This window comes from Trifolium pratense, linkage group LG6 (genome assembly GCF_020283565.1).
Source record: "Trifolium pratense cultivar HEN17-A07 linkage group LG6, ARS_RC_1.1, whole genome shotgun sequence".
Lineage (NCBI taxonomy): Eukaryota > Viridiplantae > Streptophyta > Magnoliopsida > Fabales > Fabaceae > Trifolium > Trifolium pratense.
Window position 1 is genome coordinate 6,852,332 of NC_060064.1, and position 22,738 is coordinate 6,875,069.

At 29.5% G+C, this 22,738-nt stretch overlaps 1 protein-coding gene across 1 annotated transcript; it reads left to right on the forward strand.

Annotated features, from left to right (window-relative positions):
* The first annotated feature begins 10,493 nt into the window (after positions 1-10,493).
* Positions 10,494-14,572, forward strand: LOC123890686 (acid phosphatase 1-like). The gene is made up of 4 exons (XM_045940344.1): positions 10,494-10,629; positions 13,147-13,542; positions 13,857-14,069; positions 14,207-14,572. Exons 2-4 carry the CDS (start codon positions 13,166-13,168, stop codon positions 14,382-14,384), a joined length of 768 nt encoding a protein of 255 aa, XP_045796300.1. The 5' UTR covers positions 10,494-10,629; positions 13,147-13,165; the 3' UTR covers positions 14,385-14,572.
* Positions 14,573-22,738: the final 8,166 nt, after the last annotated feature.

Below are 22,738 nucleotides of genomic sequence, written 5' to 3' on the forward strand. Positions count from 1 at the left end.
TAGTTTGAGTTGGACAAGAACTTGATTAAATGAATTTTTTTTTTGTAATTGCCCCTGACAAAAAAAAATTAATCCTAAACTACCCTACTGTTAATTTTTTTCCTTTCAAAATGCCTTAATTTTGGCACTGGCCATTGTGGAGCTATTCTTACCTAGGCATAAGCCGAAATTAATTTTTCTTAGACACATATACATAAGTTAAAAAAATTAAAAGATAAAAGAATGAATTGTTATAAGATAATGTGACTAATTTATTTATCTGTAAATTTTTTTCAATGATGTGTGTCTAAATAAAATTGATTTGGAGTTTTGCCAAGTTAGTATTTCTCACCATTGTGAATCGCGCGTTCATCAACGGCTTTTGTTTGCTTTTTTTAGTTCAAATAAGCAACGGTTTTTCAGTGTTGCCTTAAGCCTTAAGGCAATAGTTTTTAATTTGTTTTTCATTTTTTTATTTACAACAGCAACATATCTTTCTGCTTAAATGTTTCTCTTAAATAGTAAAAAGCAATGGTTTTAAATGTACACTTCTTCATTTTAGAGAAATATTTAATACTTTATTTTTTTTAAATCGGGCAACTGCAGAGACTAATTTCTCGAGTCTTTGTGAGACTCTAATGGATGACAAATTCTCCATATAAGAAATTTAACACTGTTACATACTGCGACAAATTTTAAATAGGACAAAACTTACATGCATTTCCATACATGCATTTTTTACTTTTCCTCTCACAAAGAGGTAGTTTTTTTTATTAAAAAATAATTTTCTTTTATTTTTTTAAAATGAAAAAACACAAATAACCACCTCTTTGTGAGTGGAAAAGTAAAAAATGCATGTATGGAAATGCATGTAAGTTTTGTCCTTTTAAATATGCAACTTGGAGGATATCTGACTTGAATTCTGGTTTTTTTCCAGATTTATTTTTGTTATTTAGGCATATTTTATATATATATATATATATATATATATATATATATATATATATATATATATATATATATATATATATATTGACATAGAAAATTTGAGAAATAGAACAACACGAGAGATGAAACAAGATGAGGGAACTCAAATAGGATTTGCAGCCGACACAAGAGTTTGGTTTTAGAGAAAAACGAGAAGAGTTGTCTCTTGGTATAACTCTAGGGTTGGACAAAAGGTAATTGATCACACCTTGGGAAGCACTATCAAATTGGGTCTCTTGGCCACGGGAAGAGATTCATAAAATGAGTAGAATTAAAATTGAAGGCTAATTATTGTAACTCTTTGAGAATCTTGTTGTAACCAAACTTTATTTTATTAGTGGAATGGAGGATTGCTGTCTCTCCCGAAGTAGATCATTGTTGGACCGAACTGGGTAAATAAATATCGTGTGTTTTTTTTTCTTCTGCTTTATCGTTTTTATCGTTTATTATTATTTATTATTATTATTGTTTATCCGCTTGATTTTGATTGTCGTTCTTTTAACCGAATTCACAACAACTTCTTAATAAACCATATCAACGACTACACAATTCTAGTATTCCTCAAAAAAACATCATCATCATCTAAACATTTTAGTTACACATTTATGGCTTTCCTAAGTCATAACATAAATCACTTGTTCATTACTTTCCTCATATTTTGTACCTTTTATTCATGTTATAGTTCAATCAAACGACGTCACAATTACTTGAGAGATAAGTTGGTAATCAAAATAAGTGTGTAACAGATTGTTTGGCACATGCACACGTATTCTTAGCCATCCTATGGCCTTATGTTCACCTTTTTTTTTTTATTAAGACTTTATTTAGTGATGTGTAAATCAAGGTGAAATTAATTTTTTTAATTATGTGGCAATATATCATTACTAAAATAAATAAAAATTGATATAAAATCCACTTAGGTTTGCCACGTAAGCAAAAATGAATTTTTTTAAAAAATTCATGTGTATTATGTACTGTCATAATTAATTTTTTTAATTATGTGGCAACATATCATTACTAAAATAAATAAAAATTGATATAAAATCCACTAATTAGGTTTGCCATGTAAACAAAAATGAAGACTCCAAATCCAAGTTGCCATTAGGGGATAAACAATGAAATCTTCACATTAAAAGAGGAGAATAAAAAACATTTGCAGGATAAATCAAAATTCGCTAACATTTTAGAAAGATAAACACTTATTAACCCTTTTGTTTTTAACAAAAATTCGATTGAAACGTATAATATAATATGTAATCCAAAAAACAATTTGAATTTAATATATATCCACACCAACTACAAACCCCTATGCCATCTATATTATACCATTTTAATTACTCCTATTTAATTTAAGGTTTTAATAAATATATATAAGCTAATCAACTTAAAATTACAAACTACAACCATAAAAGGAAACCACTTAAAATATATTTAATGCTATACAGAATTCCCTCACGTTTTCAATTTTTTAAAAGTAATTATCCTCACGCAAAAACAAATTTAATCAATTCTACTTCATGCAAGCAAAACATTAGTACTATAAATTAGAAGCAACTTTGGATCCAATTCATTCTTCATGCAATCAAAAGAAAAATATAAAACAAAGTTTGAAAGAGTAATCAATATTTTCATTGATCATATATATAGTACGTACTATGGCAAAAATGATGAATGTTTCATTTGTTATATTTCTCATTGTTGTTGTGACAATTATGAGTGGCTATAAAGTTGAGGCCCAGGTTAGAATTCCACCTGAGCAGTGTGCTGAAGCGAGATCAGAGTGCGTGAATGGACATCTTGAATTAGTCTGTGTTATATATTGTCACAATTGTCCAAATGCTCCAGTTGATCCAATCTGCCAAGTTCAAAGTCTTCCTTGATGTAGCGAGCGGAAAGTAGTTTCCGAAGTCAACGTTTGCAAGGGTAAACTGGGAAGTTTGGAGGGTAGGTGAGCAAAAGGGAGGGTGGGATGAGAAAAATTCGTGGTCAACCATGCATGGTTTGTGTGTAATATTGTCAATATTTTGTGTGAAATTATTATAATATAAATAAATAATTTTATATAGCTAAATAAACCTTGATAGGCATTTACTTGTTGGGTCTTAGCTTCAAGGATATGATGTGTAAATTTTTATGTACATTTGTGCTATGGGTTTGTAATATTATACCATGCATGTTATATGGTTGTACATATTTATATATGAAGATGGAAATAAAATTCACATGTTTGTAATTGTGTTAATTTCTTTTTACTCGGAACATCACAATATATAGTGTATAGCAAATTTAATTTGTTTATTTTTACTTGAATTCGAAGCATATTAATCATTTCATTGCTCTTTTTTCTACTAATTAGTAATAAAAATAAATAAAGACGAGAGTTAATTAATTAATAAATTAAAGCAGTGTACTAGATTTAAGATAAAAAATTGCCAATTTGCTTGGAGTTGCAAGTCATGATTCGTACTCTAAACACCCCACTTGTTCATCTTAACCATGAAATTCTAGCTACTAGACAACTTGAAAAAAAAAAATATAAGAGAAAAAACTGAAATGTAATTTTACCTTTACACTTTCCTAAAACATTACTTATCATACTATATGTTGGAATCACTATTTTTTATGTACGTATCTTACTTATTTTTCAAAAAAATGTATGATTTTGTGCACCTGTGATAACATTTATCCCCATTAATGGTTTGTATAGTAAATAAATTATAAATAATTAATAGCCACATAATGTTTTTTTGTAAAGATTTTTTTAGGTTCATTTGAATTAACTTATTTTTGAGCTTATGCAAAACAACTAATACAAAAGAAATAAGTCGTTTTGATCATTTCACACATTTTAAGAAATGTTATTAGTTTTATATAAAAAAGAGAAATTATGAGTTATTTTACAAAATTATTCTTCATTATATGAGAAAGAAAATTTAAGAATGGAAAGAAGAGACTCTCTAGAGGTTTCATTAAGGGCATAATAAAAAAAGGAGAAATTGCATTTACCTCCCTAGAAGTTTCATTAAAAGACACTCACACCTCTCTAGTTTGAAAAAACACATTTACCTCCAACCATAGGTCTCTTCTCTCAAAACCCCTATGTAAATTCTTTCACAAAACCATGCCTAGAAACATGAAAAGTCACGTCTTTCCATCATCTATCTCTCAAAAATCCTACGTCTTTTCCCTGTAATTTATAACCATGAAAGGTGTTGTGTGTTTTGTTTCATTGAGGAAGAAGATACATGTCATGTTTTCTTCAAATGCGCAGGGTTAGTTCTCAAGTGTGGCAGAAGATAATCAAATGGATGGGCACCAATTTCATACCTTTTATAGATATTACGCATAATTTTTATTTGTTTGGAAAGTTAGCAACAGGAAAAAATAGCAAGAGGTCGTGTCATATCATATATGGTTGGCAATGACGTGGTGCATTTGGCGTACACCTAACAACATTTTATTTAGATAAGTTTGTGTTGATTCTTTAGTGGATAAAATTATATATTTATATTTGGTGGTATTGGTTTATTGACCGATTAGGGAGAAATGTTATTTTTGTTTTTTCTAATTGGAACAACAATCCTTTAACCTGTTTTCAATATATCTAAGGTATTTTGTTCTTGAATTGTAAGGATTGAGTATTCCTTGTACTCCTTATAATTCAAACTTTGTTTATAAAAAAAACTCCTAGTTGTTTATTTTTTTCTTCTCAAGAGGGGCTTGAGAGAACAAAATTAAAAACAGAATTTAAGATATCAAAGAAATGCCAAAGAATTTTGCTTCACGATGATTAAAATAGAATTAAATTTAGGAGAAAAAAAGAGGGGGCTTGAATGGGTGTATGAAGGGGAAGGATAAATGAGCTTTCTTCTATCTTATTACAAAAAAAATAAAAAAATAAAAAAATAAAAAAGAGATAGACTTCCTTCCCTTAAGTGGCGGACGTTAGACCTAAGGGGGAAATATCCACTCATTAAACAATTAAGGAAAATAATTAGTGTCATGTTTAAAACTAGAGGGGATATTATTGTTTTTTACTTATATCTCAAGGAAGGTCAAATGTAGTTTTTTATTAAGACTTTATTTAGTGATATGTAAATTAAGGTGAAATTATTTTTTTTAATATGTGGCAACATGACATTACTTAAATAAATAAAAATTGATATAAAATTCACTTAGACTTGCCACATAAGCAAAAATGAAGATTTCAAATCCAAGTTGTCACTAGAGTATAAACGACGAAATCTTCACATTAAGAGAGGAGAAATAAAAAAAAAATTATAAGGTAAATCAAAATTCGCTAACATTATAAAAACATAAACACCTATATATTAACCCTTTTGTTTTTAACAAAATTGGATTGAAACTCAATATGTATAATATTGTAACCCAAGAAAACAATTTGATCAGTTTAATATATATCCACACCAAAAATATATAATAATATTTTGATAAATAAAAAAAAAAATATATATATATATATATATATATATATATATATATATATAGGCAATTGCTAATTTAGACCCTAGTTGGGTCTAAATTAGCAAGGTGCACCTTTTGAGTTGGACCAAAATACCCATTTTATTTTTTTTTTAAACAATAGAGCAATTGCGGCATGTATGTAATTTGCATCATCAAAATGATTGCCCCCAAGTCTTCTCGCGCCCCCCATCCAACAACAACAACCATAACATTTTTTAAATTTCTTCCAAATTTCGACCTCATTTTACGTGCGAATCGAATGTCGATTTCGAAAACTAATACCGGAAACCTTTGTAAAATTGAAAAACGATCAAAATCCATATAAGGAACGTATGGTTTCGTTGAGTATTGAGGGAGATCGAACCGAGTCAAAAAACCGGGTCGCACGACCCGTTTTTGCATAAACTGGGTGAAGGTGACGATGAACAGTGCGCGTCGCCCACGCCCACTCTCACTGGCGGCGCGTGGGGGCGCGTGCGGCCCCAGGGAGGTTCGTTTTTTTTTTCCTTATAAAATAGTAGATAATATTCTTAAAATTTTGATATATTTTATGAAATTTTTGGAGACCTGAAACTATTTTTAGTTAATTAAATGAGATAAAATGGTAATTAAAAATATTATAATTCCATAAAAAATTTCCAAATTTTTATGTAAAGTACTATGAATTATTTATAACCTTCTTGTGTACCTCACTCTCCCTATTTCAAGTCATGGAATTATTTTCGCAAATTCTGCTGATTATTTAAAACCATTTAACAAATAATAATAATAATTTCATAGATTTGTACTCTGAAACCAATTGTTTTTTTTATTTGTTTCTAATAAAATATTAGATAATATTCTGGAACTTTTGGTATATTTTATGAAATTTTTGGAGACCTGAAACTATTTTTCGTTAATTAAATGAGATAAAACGGTAATTAAAAACTATTGTTTGCTTCTGAAACCATTTTATTGGTAGAATGGTTGCACATAGTTGTATTCTGAAACCATTTTACTGGTAGAATGGTTTCAGTGAGTAATTTCTTAATTGTTTGCTTCTGAAACCATTTAGCTGGTACAATGGTTTCAGAGAGTTGTACTCTGAAACTATTTTGCTGGTAGAATGGTTTCAGTGAGTTGATTCTTAGTTATTTGCTTCTGAAACCATTTAGCTGGTAAAACGGTTTCAGAGAGTTGTACTCTGAAACCATTTTTTCCTGATAGAATGGTTTCAACGAGTTGATGTAAGGTAATGAAAAATGAGATGAAGGTAGTAAAAAATTGAGTTTTTTTTTCGGTGTCCAAATCAAACGAACCAAGTCTCTATTTGTAGACAAAAATAAATTATGAATTTTGGTATAAAAATAAAAAAATAAAAAATTAATTTACAGCGAAATAATTGAGTTTAAAGTATTAAATTAAAAAAATACGCAGTCAATCAGAACAAGCCACGTGTCCTGCTTTTAAAAAGCAGATTCTTCTCTCTCCAGGGTGTAATCCAGTGTGGTGCACGCGCTGGAATCTGATGGATTAGGATGATCTGGGCTATCTGATTGATCAGACAGTCTTGATGAGATCAGCTCTTGGCCGTCTGATGGAAATCAACGGCCTGTAACCATGGTCATGCGGTACGCACGCGACACTGAATCCGCGTCCATTGATGATAATTTGGTTAATTAATTAAAAAGAATGGGTATTTTGGTCCAATTGAAAAGGTGCACCTTGCTAATTTAGACCCAACTGGGTCTAAATTAGCAGCCCCCATATATATATATATATATATATATATATATATATATGTATGTATATATATCCACACCAACTACAAATCATTTAATATGTTATTGAGATACATCAAAATTAACGGTTTGTGTCTTTTTTTTATGTGCTGTTAATCTTTAAGTGTCACAATAACATATCAAATGATTTTGGATTTGTCTGAAAATCTTACATAAATGATCTATACGATATAAACTTTCAATCCAACGGTGGATTTTATAAAATTTATATCTATGAAAATGTTATTGAGAGATGTAACAGTTGGTGTCAAACTAGTGTCATTTGATCCTGACCCTTTACTAAATATAAGCTAATCAACTTAAAACTACAACCATAAAAGGAAATCACACTTAAAAAATATTTAATGCTATATAGAATTACCTCACGTTTTCAATTTTTTAAAAGTAATTATCCTCACGCAAAAACAAATTTAATCAATTCCACTTCATGTAAGCAAAACATTAGTACTATAAATTGGAAGCAACTTTGGATCCAATTCATTCATGCAATCAAAAGAAAAATATAAAACAAAGTTTGAAAGAGTAACTAATATTGTCATTGATCATATAGTACTATGGCAAAAATGATGAGTATTTCATTTGTTTTATTTGTCATTATTGTTGTTGTGACAATTATGATTGGCTATAAGGTTGAAGCCCAGGGTATTATAGGTGAGGAATGTGCTCAAGCCAGATCAGATTGCGTGAATTATCATTATTGTCTTATATACTGTCAACATTGTGTATTTGCTCCATTTGATCCATTCTGCCGAGGTCAAAGCCTTCCTTGATCATTACAGATTATATATGGCCAACCATGCATTGTTTGTGTGTAATATTGATATTGATATCTATATTTATGTTTTAATATTTTGTGTGTGAAATTATTATGATATAAAAATTATATATAGCTAAATAAACCTTCATATGAAGTGTATATTTTTATATATATTTGTGCTATGGATTTGTAATATATATCATGCATGTTATATGGTTATAGATTTTATGAAGATGAAAATAAAATTCACGTAATTTGTTTTGAATCAAGTGTGTTAATTTTTTATTTCTCCCAAATCAAAATTCGGATCTCAAACCGTTGATCACTTATTTATTTATGAGATTCAAATCTCTTACCACTTGAATTAATCTATGGTTGATATTTGTGTTGATCCTTTTATTCTTTAGAGAAAAAGAAGCCAGACTCATTCAAAGTTTGACCAATGAGAGTCCGTTTGGATTAGCTTATTTTTAAGCATATGCAAATAATTTATGCAATATAAATAAAGTTTTATGTTATTTTATAAGTTTACACTGATGAAAATTGTATAAAGATGAGTGTCGACCGCATCCTATCCGAATCGAACTTCTTTTCCTCTTTGCAGCAAAACAAAGCATGAATGTGACATGTTAATTTACAAATCATTGATCTAACTAAGCCCGTGAATGAATTCAAACTCACAACGTCAGCATAGTAATTGACTATTATTTTAGTTGATTTTTTTGTATTTTTTACTTCTATCAAAATCAATCAATATACTATAATATTATATAATATTATAAAGGTAGCCATCATAAATTAAGGTTAGCTTTTCTTTTCCCCATGACATAATACAAGTAAAAAGACACTTTTTTAAATTCATTTAATAATATAAAAAAAAAATTACTTAAGTCGTTTTGATCATTTCCCACATTTTAAGAAATGTAATAAATTTTATATAAAAAAAAATTATGAGTTACAATTTTCAAAATTATTTCATTAATGATATAAGAAAAATAAATCTAAGAATTGAAAGAAGTAAAAAAAAAAAAACAATTGAAAGATAAAAAAAATAACATTAATTGTTTCATTGATATAGTAAAACGACTTATAATTTAAGATAATTTTTTCTCAAAATGCTTATAATTTGTGTGCCACACCGGTTTCCGACGGAGATTAGTCATCACCGCTATCGGCGAATGTGGTTGAAAATTCAAAGAGGGTCTTATAAAAAGGGACAAGTTTTTTTTTTTTCCTTCATAAAGATCTTATAATTATGCATGGATGTAGTCCCCATGAGTTTAACTCAATTGGTAAATGACATCGCATCACATATTATTGTTATATGCGGGAGTCGGGATTCGAACCCCAAACATCCCATTTTTCATCTTAAAGGTGGAATTTTTAGTCAATAAGCTACCTAACAAAAAATTATGAACGGAGGTATAATTTAGAGAAATACTTGCATGAACCATTAGTATTTGATCTCAATTTAGTCACACTCACATAGTTGATAAAAAAATATAAAAAAAATATAATTAAATAATATATATATATATATATATATATATATATATATATATATATATATATATATATATATATGTGTGTGGTCAAACGGTGACCAAAACCATACAACTATTTCTCGTATAATTTAACACAGAAGGACTACTGGATTTAAATAATTAAATGTGTTAGTTTGAGTTGGACATGAACTTGATTGACTTAGTTTGAGTGTTACCCGTTGAACACTTCTATTGAGTGTTACCAAATTGTCACAAGTTGACTTTCTTAGTTCTTTAGTTTTATTTTGTGGAAAAATAGCCACCCATGACAACATGAGCAGATACAATTTGGCTTCTTAATAAACCATCTCAACGACTACACAATTTGTCACCAAACTAAATCCTAGTATTCCTCAAAAAACATCATCATCTAAACATTATTGTTACACATTTATGGCTTTCCTAAGTCATAACATAAATCACTTGTTGATTACTTTCCTCATATTTTGTACCTTTTATTCATGTTATAGTTCAGTCAACGACACAATTACATCATCCAAATCACTCAATAACCAATCTCGGCTCATGATGTTTGGTCATATGCAGAGAGTAAATTTATGTTAAGTAGTCTAGTGATTAAAAATTTCACTCTAAATGTTTTTACCAAATGAACTAAGCTCGTGAATGAATAAAAATGTGTGTCAATAATCTCACATATAAAGAAATAAAGTAGGTATACAAACTAATTTTATAAGATTAGACCCAACTCAAATCTAGTAAAAAGACCCAACTCATATTTCTTTTTTTTTTTTGTTGGTACATACCCAACTCATATTTCTAAATACATACATAATAGAATATAAACTCCATCCATGTAAAATATATGATTCACATCCTTATCAAATAATTAGAACCGTCCAAGTTGACTTTAAGTTTTCCTTTTTTTTCATTTACCCACTACTTCATTATAAATAGGCACATAATTGACATAAATGGTGAATTGAGCAATTATGAGCCTTTCTTTTTTTTTTCTTTTCTTCCATCATATTATGTCTTCACCCTATGCAAGTAAGCCAAACTATCTTGTCCGCCATGATCTTGTTGCACAACTTGATATCTTGTTGCACTACTTGATATCTTGTTGAATCTTATATAGGTAACTTTATTTTTGCCTAAGAATATACATCCTAACACCTAGAGCATATCAAGAGAGGCTATGCATGCGTGAAAATATATGTTTTTCATGATATAAAGTTTATATTTTTCCTCTTCGGATAAATTTCTATCTTGATAAACATATATTGTTATGGATAAATTTGTCCATTGGTACGTAATCCTTTGAGTGAGTTCTTTGGCGTGCTTATATCATTATATATATAAATTCCTAATGAAATAAATCACTTTTATCGTGAATATTTTTTTATTTATAAAACTACTATAAAAAACAATAAATATAAGTAAGTAAAAAATTGACTATAAATGACGCCAAAATTTGATATGTTAGGACACAGGTTCAAATCCGTAATTCCTATAAATCACATGAGTTTAACCATAACAGGTCTTGAGAAAAAAATAAATTTTATAGCTTAATAAGTTGCCAGATTTTATAGCTTAAAACCACCTTTATTTAAATTTTTTTCCCACCTTTTTTGGTGGCGCACTAAGCCGCCACAATTTTTTTTTATGCTGTTTCGGCGGATTTTTCCGCCACAAATGACCAAAAGTCGCCGGAATTTTTCCACGGGCTCAAGGCCACAGGTAATACAAGAAATTCTTGTAGTGGTAGGTTTGAACCTATAACTTTCAGTTCTTTGTATTTAGTACGTGTGGATTTTGTTGTTAGATTTGACCAGGGGCGGACCTTAGTAAGGCTTGGTGTGGCTATAGCCACACCAGCCCAGCCCAAATATTTTTTTTTTTAAAAAAATAAATGTTTTATAAATAATTTTTAAACATTCTATATACATATTTATACAAAAATTAATGTAAATATTAGTTTATACTCCCTCCGTTCCGTTTTATTTGGTGTTTTAGAAAAAAAAACAAACAATTAAGAAAGTGTATTTTTGCACCTTATCTTCCTATTATACCCTTATTTTAATTCATCAATAATTTTTTTTTCACATACTTTCTCTTTCCAATAAATTTAATATATTATGTACCAAAAAATTAATATGTTATGTACCAAAAAAAAAACTTTATTTTTTCAAATATATATATTAAATCTTTTACGGTTTAAACAACTACTCCTAAATATTTGGAATTTATATGAGGGTATAATAGACAAAATATAACCTTAAATTCTCAAAAAGACAAATAATTTGAAAAAAAATTGTCTTTCTAAAACACCAAATAAAAAGAAACGGAGGGAGTAGTTTATTATTAATGACTATAGGTCTCTCGGTGCACATATTAGTTTAAGTATTAGTGCAAAAATTAATTCATAGTCTATTATTGGTGATTTTAACTCTTTGGTTATACGTAGAGTATTATTTTAAGTTGTATAGTTTAATTTTATAATAATCAACTTTTACTTGTTTGTAAAAAAATAGTCAATAATTAATTGAATTTGTAGTATTTGGTAAAATTAGTAATTGAACTAGCATATAAATAATATGGAATAACATAAAAAATATGACTAATTGATATTTAATTTTTTTCAAGTAAGATAATTCTTATCAAAATAAACTATAAGCTAGTATAATTTTGAGTTCTATGTATTTTGGTCCAAGGTAGGATTTGTGAAGCATCAAACTAACGATATGCATTATTTAACAGATATTCGATAAGTTATAGTCATTTCTTTTTCTTTTTTTTCGAATAGAAAATTTGTGTTTTTTTAGATATAGTTTGTTGGTTTCTTTTTTTGAATAGAAATTTTTTGGGTTATTGTTGTTCTTTTTTATGGATTGTGGTATTAGTAATCTCATATAATGTTCGTTGTTTAACTGAATTATTAGAATGATTTTTTTTTCTTTCAACAGTATATAATTTTTTTAGCCCCACCAATAATTTATACTTGGGTTCGCCCCTGGATTTGACTCTTTAATAAAAAGTATATATAGCATTTTTATAAAATTAAATATAGCACCTAGTAGTAGGTAACTTTTTTTTTCATATACACTACTAGCCTTTAATTATTCCATGCACCTTGTTTTAAAAAAAAAAATCATGTCAATCCATTTTTTTTTAAATGTACTTATATATAATATATGAGTCAGGATCCGTTGACACCAACTAGTTTGACACCAAATGTTACACCTCTCAATAACGTTTTAATCGATATAAATTTTATAAAATCCACCGTTGGATTGAAAGTTTACATCATATAGATCATTTGTGTAAAATTTCAGACAAATCCAAAATCATTTGATATGCTATTGAGACACATAAAGATTAACGGCATTTAAAAAAATACAAAAACCGTTAATTTTGATGTATCTCAATAACATATCAAATGATTTTGGATTTATTTGAAATTTTACACAAATGATCTATATGATGTAAACTTTCAATCCAACGGTGGATTTTATAAAATTTATATCGGTTAAAACGTTATTGAGAGGTGTAACATTTGGTGTCAAACTAGTTGGTGTCAACGGATCCTGACTCATAATATATATAGCTACTAAATTTATCAAGCAAACAACTTATTCTTTCTCCTACCTTTCAGAAGAATAATAAAAAAATAAATGGCACAACAAGGGCTTTTGATACTTTTCTTATTGGCATTGTTGTGCAAGGTGATGTGTACAAGATCACACCACCAAAGCACAAAAGACCCTTTTACTAGCTCAAATATTGATGGAAGATTTTGCTTGAGTTGGAGATTGGCAGTGGAGACAAATAATGAGCTTCCATGGAGAACAGTTCCAAATCAATGTTCTCAATATGTTGAAGATTACTTGATCCATGGTCAATATGAAAGGGACTTGGAATTAATAATGGAACAAGCCTTGAATTATGTTAATGGTATACCCCTTGTTGGTGATGGCATGGATGCTTGGATTTTAGATGTAGATGACACTTGCATCTCTAACATCTATTATTACAAAAGCAAAAATTATGGGTATGTTTGTTGTCTTAATGATTATTTAATTGTGTTTACTAGTTATATATTTGTCCGTCCGCACGAGTATTGTCGATAGTTGATCATTTTTTAGGTGGAAAATAATTAAACGATTACTGTTAATTATTTTTTTTAACTAATTTATTTTGACAGAAATCTATGTCTTGTAATAATTTTCACATATTATTTTTTTATGATCATTAGAGTTGACAACCGTTGTAATTTTTTTTCTTTTTGATTTTCGAATTTTTCATATTATATTTTTGTGTTCTGACGGTGTTATTTAATTTTTTTTTTTCCTCAAAATTATATAGGTGTGATCCATATGATCCACCAGCGTTTAGGGCATGGGCAGTGAAAGGATGGTGCACAGCAATTCCTTCAGTATTAAGGCTATTTAACAAGTTGATAGATAATGGATTTAAGGTAATACTACTTACAGGAAGAGATAAAGAGACACTTTATCAAGCTACCATTGACAATTTGCACAATCAAGGATACATTGGATATGACCAACTAATTATGAGGTAATCCATAGATATGTGTTGCTAATCACATTTTTGGTATAAAAAATTATTGATAATATTTTTTTTAAGAATAAAAGCAATAATTAGTCGTTAATAGTAATATATTTTCTTTAACCTTTGTCTGGGATGATTTCCAGGACAACAACATATAAAGGGCAGAGTGCAGTGATGTATAAATCAAATATCAGGAAGCAATTAGAGGATGAAGCTTATAGAATATGGGGTAATGTAGGGGATCAATGGAGTGATCTCCAAGGAAACTCTTCTGGAAATCGTGCATTCAAGCTCCCAAATCCTATGTATTTTGTTCCCTAGCTATATCTTAAATCTATGTATGTCTTTACAACTTAATTCGAGTCCTAGTCAGGGATCGAATCCGTGATCTTGATAAAGTTAGAAGAGATTCGCGCCATCTCATTTAAGTGCTTTTGGATAAAGTAATTCACTTTAGAGTATAAAGTTTGTAATATTAACCATTAATTAAAAAAAAATCAAAGGCAAAATTTTTCTCACTTAATTTACACTTTATTCACTTTAAAGAATTTAAATTTGTTGGGGGTACACATGTTTATTTCTTAAAACATTAATTCATCATATAGAAACAAGAGGTTTTCTTCTCGCGCCCCTTGAAAATCCTCATCCGTCTCCAGAAATTTCAAAAATACCCTCGCTACTTAAGTAGCGAACTCATGGGGCGTACAATCTGGAGAAAAACAGTTTGCATCCTAGAATGCGAACCTTATAAAATAAGGGGCGAAAGGTGGAGAGGTACAAAAATATTAGCTTATATAAGGTTCGCATTCTAGAATGTGAATTGTTTTTTCTCTAATTTTCGCTATTTACACACTCACATTCTATGTTGTGATGAGATTGGAAGGGAGGGGGTGCGCAAAAAGAAAGGAATCTAGAAACAATATTAATTTGACCCAACTCTTTTCTAGGATATCTTCTATTTAAAATTAGGAAAATTGCTTTTTAGGCCCCCTTACTTGCTTCGAAACCTCCCAAAAATCCCAAAATGCCCCTAAATTTAGGTTCCAGTTGATGTTCTTAGGTTCATATTTTTCACTATTTTTGTAGTTTGGCATACTTGTAAGACTTGTTACTTTTTCAATATAATTGTGGTTTTCTTTTTATTTTGTTCCATAATTATTGTGTGTGTATTAGAAAATAATGTCTGGTGTATGAAAAAAATATTGGCAAACCTATCCCAATGGCAAAATGTGTGGGTAGATCAAATCAATAGCCTATACCCATGGTTTTTCGGTCTTTACCTACGGATTTTATCCGTCTACATCAAATTTTCTGTAGTGCATTTCGGTAGTTACGTACCAAATTTATTTTGTTTCGTATTGTAGTTACCGAAATGGTCTTAAGCGTCAAGATGGGAGGTCTGAAAAGTATTATAGGGGGACTAAAAAGAAATTTTCTAAAATTAGAAGTTGGGACAAGCCCAATTTAGAATAACTATTAATTAAACATTAAACCAAAACAAAAAGGATTAGATAAATTAATCAAGCCAGAACCACTCAAATCCTTCAAAGTTAATAAAAACAACATCTTTGAATAGAGGGGATATAAAATACATATGTGAAAACATCACAAAAATTTAAAAATGAACATACATGATCATGAATTTGAATTTGGTTGACTATTGCTTCCATAATTTGAGTTAGATGATTGATGAATCATTACAAGAAAAGTGTTTTCGAGCATCGGCGAAAAATATATTCTAACTGAGAAAAATGAACGCTACAAGGTAGTTAACGGCAATCTAACATCATGGTTATGGAAGACGCTACAAGAATTAGTGCAAAACAGTTGAGTCCAATACACCAATAGATGGTTTTCGTAAGAGACGTTATTTCAAAGCTAGAATGATATGTATACGACATAGGCTAGTAGCTTCGGTTTTCCGGTGACACTATAAATATGGTTTGGTTTTATTCAATGACACATATAGCTAGAGTACTCTTTGCAAACATTAAGTCAATCAAAATTGTTGTACAAAAAAATAATCAACAAAAACTGGGTCTATATAGAGCCGAACTTTGTTTCTGATTTATTTATTTATTTTCGATAAAAGTTATTATTTTTATAGGTCACTGACCCAATTTTTGCATGCTCGAAAAATAAAAGTCTTAATTTGCACCGCAAAATCTGTTGAAACTTAGCAACAAACAGTTTTTGAATAAGTTGAAAACAAACCCAAACTAGTAACAACTAGCTAAGCCAACAACAGTCTTCAGCCTAATAAGACAATTATGCCAATCCTTAGGTCCATGACATCAAGTTTATATGAAATTTCTTTGACAAAAAAAGAAAAGGCTCAGGTCCATGGCATCAAGTTTTGTTTAACCATTTTGTAGAAAAAAGTTTTTCTTTAACCACAATCTTTTGTTGGCGCAGCGGATAGTTGAGGCTTGGCAAGTTCTTGCAGTTGCAGGCCTGATGTTCTATCAGATGTTATAACATCTGTGGCTACCAAGCAGGCCAGAATCACAAAACAGAAAATGATGAAAGATGAAAGAATGAAGAAGATGATTGAAAGCAAAGTAAAAATTTTATTCATCCACACTGGGCCATTATAGAATAGTACAATTGATCACTACTGGGCCATTATGAAGAAGATGATTGAAAGCAAAGTAAAAATTTTATTCATCCACACTGTTTGGCAAAAATAGCTTTTGGCTGAGAAGCTACTGACTTCTGTCTTTTGGCTTCTGACTTCTGACTCAGAAGCTACTTGAAATAACTTCTGAAAAAGAAGCTAAAAGTCAGTAAAAGAAACTAAAAACTCTTTCTAAAAAGACTGTTACCAAACAGGTCTTTTAGTTTATAAGACAAAAGCTAGAAGCTAAAAGCTAGCTTTTTTACCTTGCCAAACAGACCCTATCTATACTATCTAAACTAATACTTATGAACCAAGTCACTTACACATAAAACAACTAACTTCACAATTGGTTGTAACTAACTCACTAACTGTTGTAACTAACTTATTAACAAATTAAACTAACTCAAATCAGTTATGAATTACATCACTTTCTAACATCTTTGTCCATAATGAAAATTAAATTGTATGACATTTTTTATTATGATTATAATTCAAAAAATATAAATCGTAAAAAACAAAAAGTTTTAGTTTTTGCTGGTTTAATTAATCTGTAATAATGTTTTGGTTGTGACCTATCATCAATATTATTATTCGCGTAAAAACAATATTTTTATATACAAGATTCGCGATGGGTGCCTCACACATTGCACCGGGTGCCTCGCTCTCTAATAGGTTTCTAAGGCAAGATTTGGCTCTGCCTTAGGTGGCTTGCACCCCTAGCTTAGGTGCCTCACACTTTGGTTATATTCAATTCAGATTTCTAATTTTGTGATTTTAGGGCGCAGCACAAACAATAAATCGAATCACATCAACACAAAATATATTATAAGCAGAGAGATAACATAATATGAGGTTCAACTTCCTTACCAACATTATTCGCACACACAAATATGTCATTATTTGTATTTAATTACTATAAAGTTGAACATTTATAGATGATTTATAGTATATTTTTGTGTTACAATATAAATGTACATATCGAAGTTTAATTTGCTTTCATTTTGATCCAAAATTTAATTGAAAAATAAGTTTTTTTTTTAAAGTAGTTTAGTGACTAGAAAATTTAACTTAAAGGTGAATAAATGGAGTGTCCTGGGTTCGAACTCGAACTCCTACACATATAGTGTGATGTCCCTACTAACTGAAAAATAAGTTTTTAGTATAGAAAAAAGAAAAATCAACATTTATGGTAGTACTTGAAATGTAAACGTTTGATTCCAAAGTAAGCCATATCGTGATGAGGTGGGTTTGTACTTTGTTATGGTTATGAAGAATTTACATACTTAGGTACCGTTTGGCCTAACTTTTTTTTGTTGTAAAAGTTACTTTAAACTTAAAGTTAAAATTAAGAACTTTAAAAATAAAGCTAAAGTCGTTTGGTGATTCCAATTTCTTTTTTGTTTTAGAAGCTATTTTTTGACAAAAATTTGTTTGACAAAATATTCTTGTAAAAGGTTTGATTCTATTAACAATTGCAGTAAATGAATAATATTAATTAAATTCTACAAAAATAAATAAATGAATAAGGGATGTGACATTTTTTAATAAGTGATAAAAAATATTGGCCTAATAGATATGTCCTATCAATGTAAAATTATTTTATCCTGACATTCAATAGAAATAAATTATAAATCATTTATCAATAAATTTAAAATAATTCTGTTAAAAACATAATACTATAGCATAATTCATAAGATGAAAAAAATGACATACATCATTATAAGATATTTCTAAGTCAAAAAAATAATAATATTTCAACAACCACCGCAAGTGGACGGTGGGATTGATCTTCATGAATTAGTCGGTAGTATTGAGACAAGTCAATAGCGTATTGGTAAGGCAATTATGGGACTTATCATGCGCTTTACTTTTCTATAGTTCCTAACTATGACGCTAATGTTATTATAAATACACGAAATCAAAGCAATAAATTAAACCAAAATCAATCCATAAGAGTGTAAAAGACCAAATATTAGGTTTAATATGAGTTCTCTGATTTTTATTTTTCTTTTGGTCATCGTTCTTCATGTTGTTCTTGCTAGAGAAATTAGGAGAAATGAAGAAATTATATCATTTGATCAAAATTACAAGGTTACATGGGGTGACAATCATGTTATGTCCATAAACCAAGGGAAAGAAATTCAGCTCACAATGGATTATTCTTCAGGTTATAATAATAAATTATATATTATTTAATTAACTCTCTCGTTTTAAATTTCACGTTTTTTTATAAATAATAATTTCGTTTGTGTTATCTTCCTAAACAAGTGTTTCAGGAGCATTGTTTAACATGACTCATATAATTTTTGCTAAACAAATGTTTTGCAAGCACCGTTTAACATGACTCCCATAAATTTATACATATGCACGCGTTTTTTGCTAAGTTTTTTTTTTAAAAAAATAATAAAAGTATAAAGAGATACTCCAACTTAAATAGTACAACTATAATACGTGTTTGTTTATTTATGTATCTGCATGCTTATTTTCATAGGAAGATATTTAAAATTACTAACTAATTATATAATTGACGAATAGATCAATATACAAATCAAAACAAAATTAATTAAATTACCAATATAAATTAGAGAGTGAAAATTTATATCTAATTTTGTCACGACTCATGAGTGTTAGTGAAGTCAATATACATTTAAAGATTAGTAATTAATAGTGTAATACATCACAATCATTTTTTTTTTGTCACGTAGTCTAGTGACTAGAAATTCCACTCATAAGATGGATAAGTGAGATGACCGGAGTTCGAACCCCGACCCCCTGCTTATATAATGCAATGTCCTACCAACTGAGCTAAGCTCATGAGACACATCACAATCACACAATCACATTATATTGTATACAAAAGTAAAGTATTAATTTGTTTATTAGCAAAATTTACAATAAAAGACTAATAAAAGGCCAAAAAGAAAATAATACAACCTACCATCACCTAACGGCAATGCATGCACAAAAGAAACAGAGAATTGAGAGAAAGTTTTGTAATAATTAATCGATATATTATATGAAGTTAGAACACACTTACTTGTGAATCAACAATCATGATTACCAGAATAGCAGAATAGCAGATATCGGAACACACCGATATGTTAGACAAGGTCTTCCGCTGCCTGATCACTAGCTCCAGTCTTTGAGATCTTTGATGGGGAAGACAACAAATGAGCGTATGTTTATGCGTGTGACGGCAGAGGGGACCTAGCCAATCTTATATATAAAAGATCTCAACCTAGTACCACCCATCATGGACTCTAGAGTTGGGCCTACACTTTATTCTACACAAATCAAAATTAGTGTTCAAAGCCCATTATTACCGATCACACTTATTGGGCCTAAGCATCATCAAATGGATCACAGTAACATCAACCCGTTTTATTAAAACTAAAACCCACAATTGATTGCAGCCCACAAAATATTAGAAAATATTCTAACATTCTCCCACTTGGGCAAAATCAATTGTGTATATTTAATTTGAATAAAACATTTTGAAAACGACTCTCGAGTTGATAACATATTTATTAACGTGGCCACAATGATCCCAAGATGCAACATCTAATTAAGACTCCGCCCAACAAAAGTTAAATGATATCGAATCATAGCGGTAATTATATCATTATCGATACAACACCTTCCATGGTTACAAATACCACCAAACTCCGTCGACTAGTCATCTGTGTAGAGTGTAGCGAGAAAATGATATGTCTGTGATCTCAACCATACTATCATTTTCTTCGTCAGTCCTCAATTTCTCTCAAATGCCTTAAAGCCAGAGAAATTTTATGATCCATAAGATACCACAAGTCCAAGCTCCAAAACAATGTTGACTACCGCGGTATAATGATCTAATCAACATCGAGCTTCAATATTTTAGACATAATTTCTCTCAAATGCCTCAAAGCCAGAGAAATTACATGGTTCTTAAGATATCATAATGCCTCAGCTCCAATTATAGTGTTGATCACCGGCTAAGTGATCCCGACAACACTGAGCTTAATTTATTTGTTTATGTTTACACATAATACCTCAGCTCCAAAATAGTGTTGATCACCGGCATAGTGATCCCAACAACACTAAGCTATAATATTTATTTATTTCAAATTTCAAATAATTTCAAATTTATAAAAGGAGTTAATATAAAATTCAAACTCCCACTAATCAAGCATATCAAAAGAATATAAGTTATCTCCCACTAATCAAGTGGTATATTAAAACTCCCACTTATTCAAACGTTCCTTCACAATTTTTAAAGAAAATTCCAATACTTGCTTCCATTTCTTATAATTTTTAAGATGTTCAACATTTCAATGGAAACATAATTATAAGTGGAGAAATTCATTTTTGAATCAAAACCAAATTGGATTAGTATTATCATAAGAGGCCAATATAATAGTGTAGTCACCTTTGGGCAGAATACGCAAACTAAGGTCAATGCCTCAGTCAAAACTTCATCAATAAATTATCGTAAGGGCAAGATATAGCTCAAAATTAAGAAATTATCACAATGAGGCCAATATAATGGTACAATCACCTTTGGGCAGAATGCACTCACTAAGGATAAAAACCCTAGTCAAAACCTCAGATGAGTTAATCAATGAGTATACGTTGAGCTTTGAAAGTTGTCACCTTTGGGCTGGCAAATTCCTCCGTCCAACGCATTCTCCAATAACTTCATCTCAAATTAATTTTTAATTATAACATATAATCATCACCTTTAGGCAGAAAATCACATGGTACAATTAAAAACATTTCTCAAGCTACAAAGAAAATTTCATCAATCAATATAAGCGGTCCCACTTTGGTGGTAACGGCCTATACCAACGTACAAAATTTCTTGCATAGAAATCAATAATTAAAACACATTCTTCAAGCTACAAAGAAAAGTTTCATCAAATCAATAATAAATCGTTATATCATAATAAAACGACTCTAATGATAAACAATACAAGGATAATTCATTTTACAATTGTCTTGATAATTGCTCACAAACACTATAAGTAATATTTTAAAAGTGAGCATGTGTAGAAAACGCAAGGCAACTTAAAATATTTGGCGTGATAATTAATAAAATTGAGTCTGTGGTTTTCAATTGCCTTAATAGTTGTTCAAAATTATTATTAGACAAGTTTTTTTTTTTTTTTAATACAAAAGTATTAATACTAATAGACACCTGATCAAACAAAACATTAAGGTATAGGGAGAGTTTTGTTTGTCACTAACAAGTTCCAGGAAGTTGGGATACTACATATATAACATGATGCAGCTTGAAATCTGATCTCTAAAATTTAAAGAAATCATGAATCAAATAGCTAGCTCTATCTCAAGTTGTATATCATAGAAGGGCAAGTCCATTCATAAATACAGATCATATCAGGATGAAATTATGCAATATAAATAGCTAAACACATAATGCATATATCATCACACATAACAACCGAAAAATCAAAATTTGAATGCAAGTATCATCGCATAAAAGTCACCTCCTATGAAACAGAACAAACCATAATGGAAGTATTCATGTGCTGCAATTTTCAATCCATTAAATCCACAAGAGTACAAGAAGAATACTTTCTTTCAATTTGAAGATGGAGGAAAACAGAACAAACTCACCCCATCAATTGGATCAAATTCAAATCAAGTAAAACAAAATTCAAAGTTCTTATTTTCATATCTTGTGTTGTTATAATTATGGATCCACATTATCAGTAAAACTTTATTTCCACATAAAGAACTTATATAAGTGACCAAGTTCAAAATCAACACATATTAAGGCATTGCAATCTCTAGCAAATCTTTGTTTTAATAGACCAGAATTAAACAGGACCCGAACAAAGAAAAAAAAACTTATTTTCCCATCTCTAGCAATATTTATTTGTTTGGAACAAACGGGTTACACGATTTTATGGTACACGAAAACATTACTAATAGCATGGAGAAAGACAGCATAAATAGTTCCAAACACAGCAACTAATTAATCAGGCTATTGGCAAACAAGACAAACCAATAATATATTGTAATCTCGGTATAAATAAATAAATAAATAAATAAA

Coding starts and splice junctions, on each gene's coding strand:
- LOC123890686 (XM_045940344.1), top strand. CDS start 13,166: ATGGCACAACAAGGGCTTTTGATACTTTTCTTATTGGCATTGTTGTGC. Junction 13,543..13,856: donor TACAAAAGCAAAAATTATGG/GTATGTTTGTTG, acceptor AAAATTATATAG/GTGTGATCCATATGATCCAC. Junction 14,070..14,206: donor TATGACCAACTAATTATGAG/GTAATCCATAGA, acceptor GATGATTTCCAG/GACAACAACATATAAAGGGC.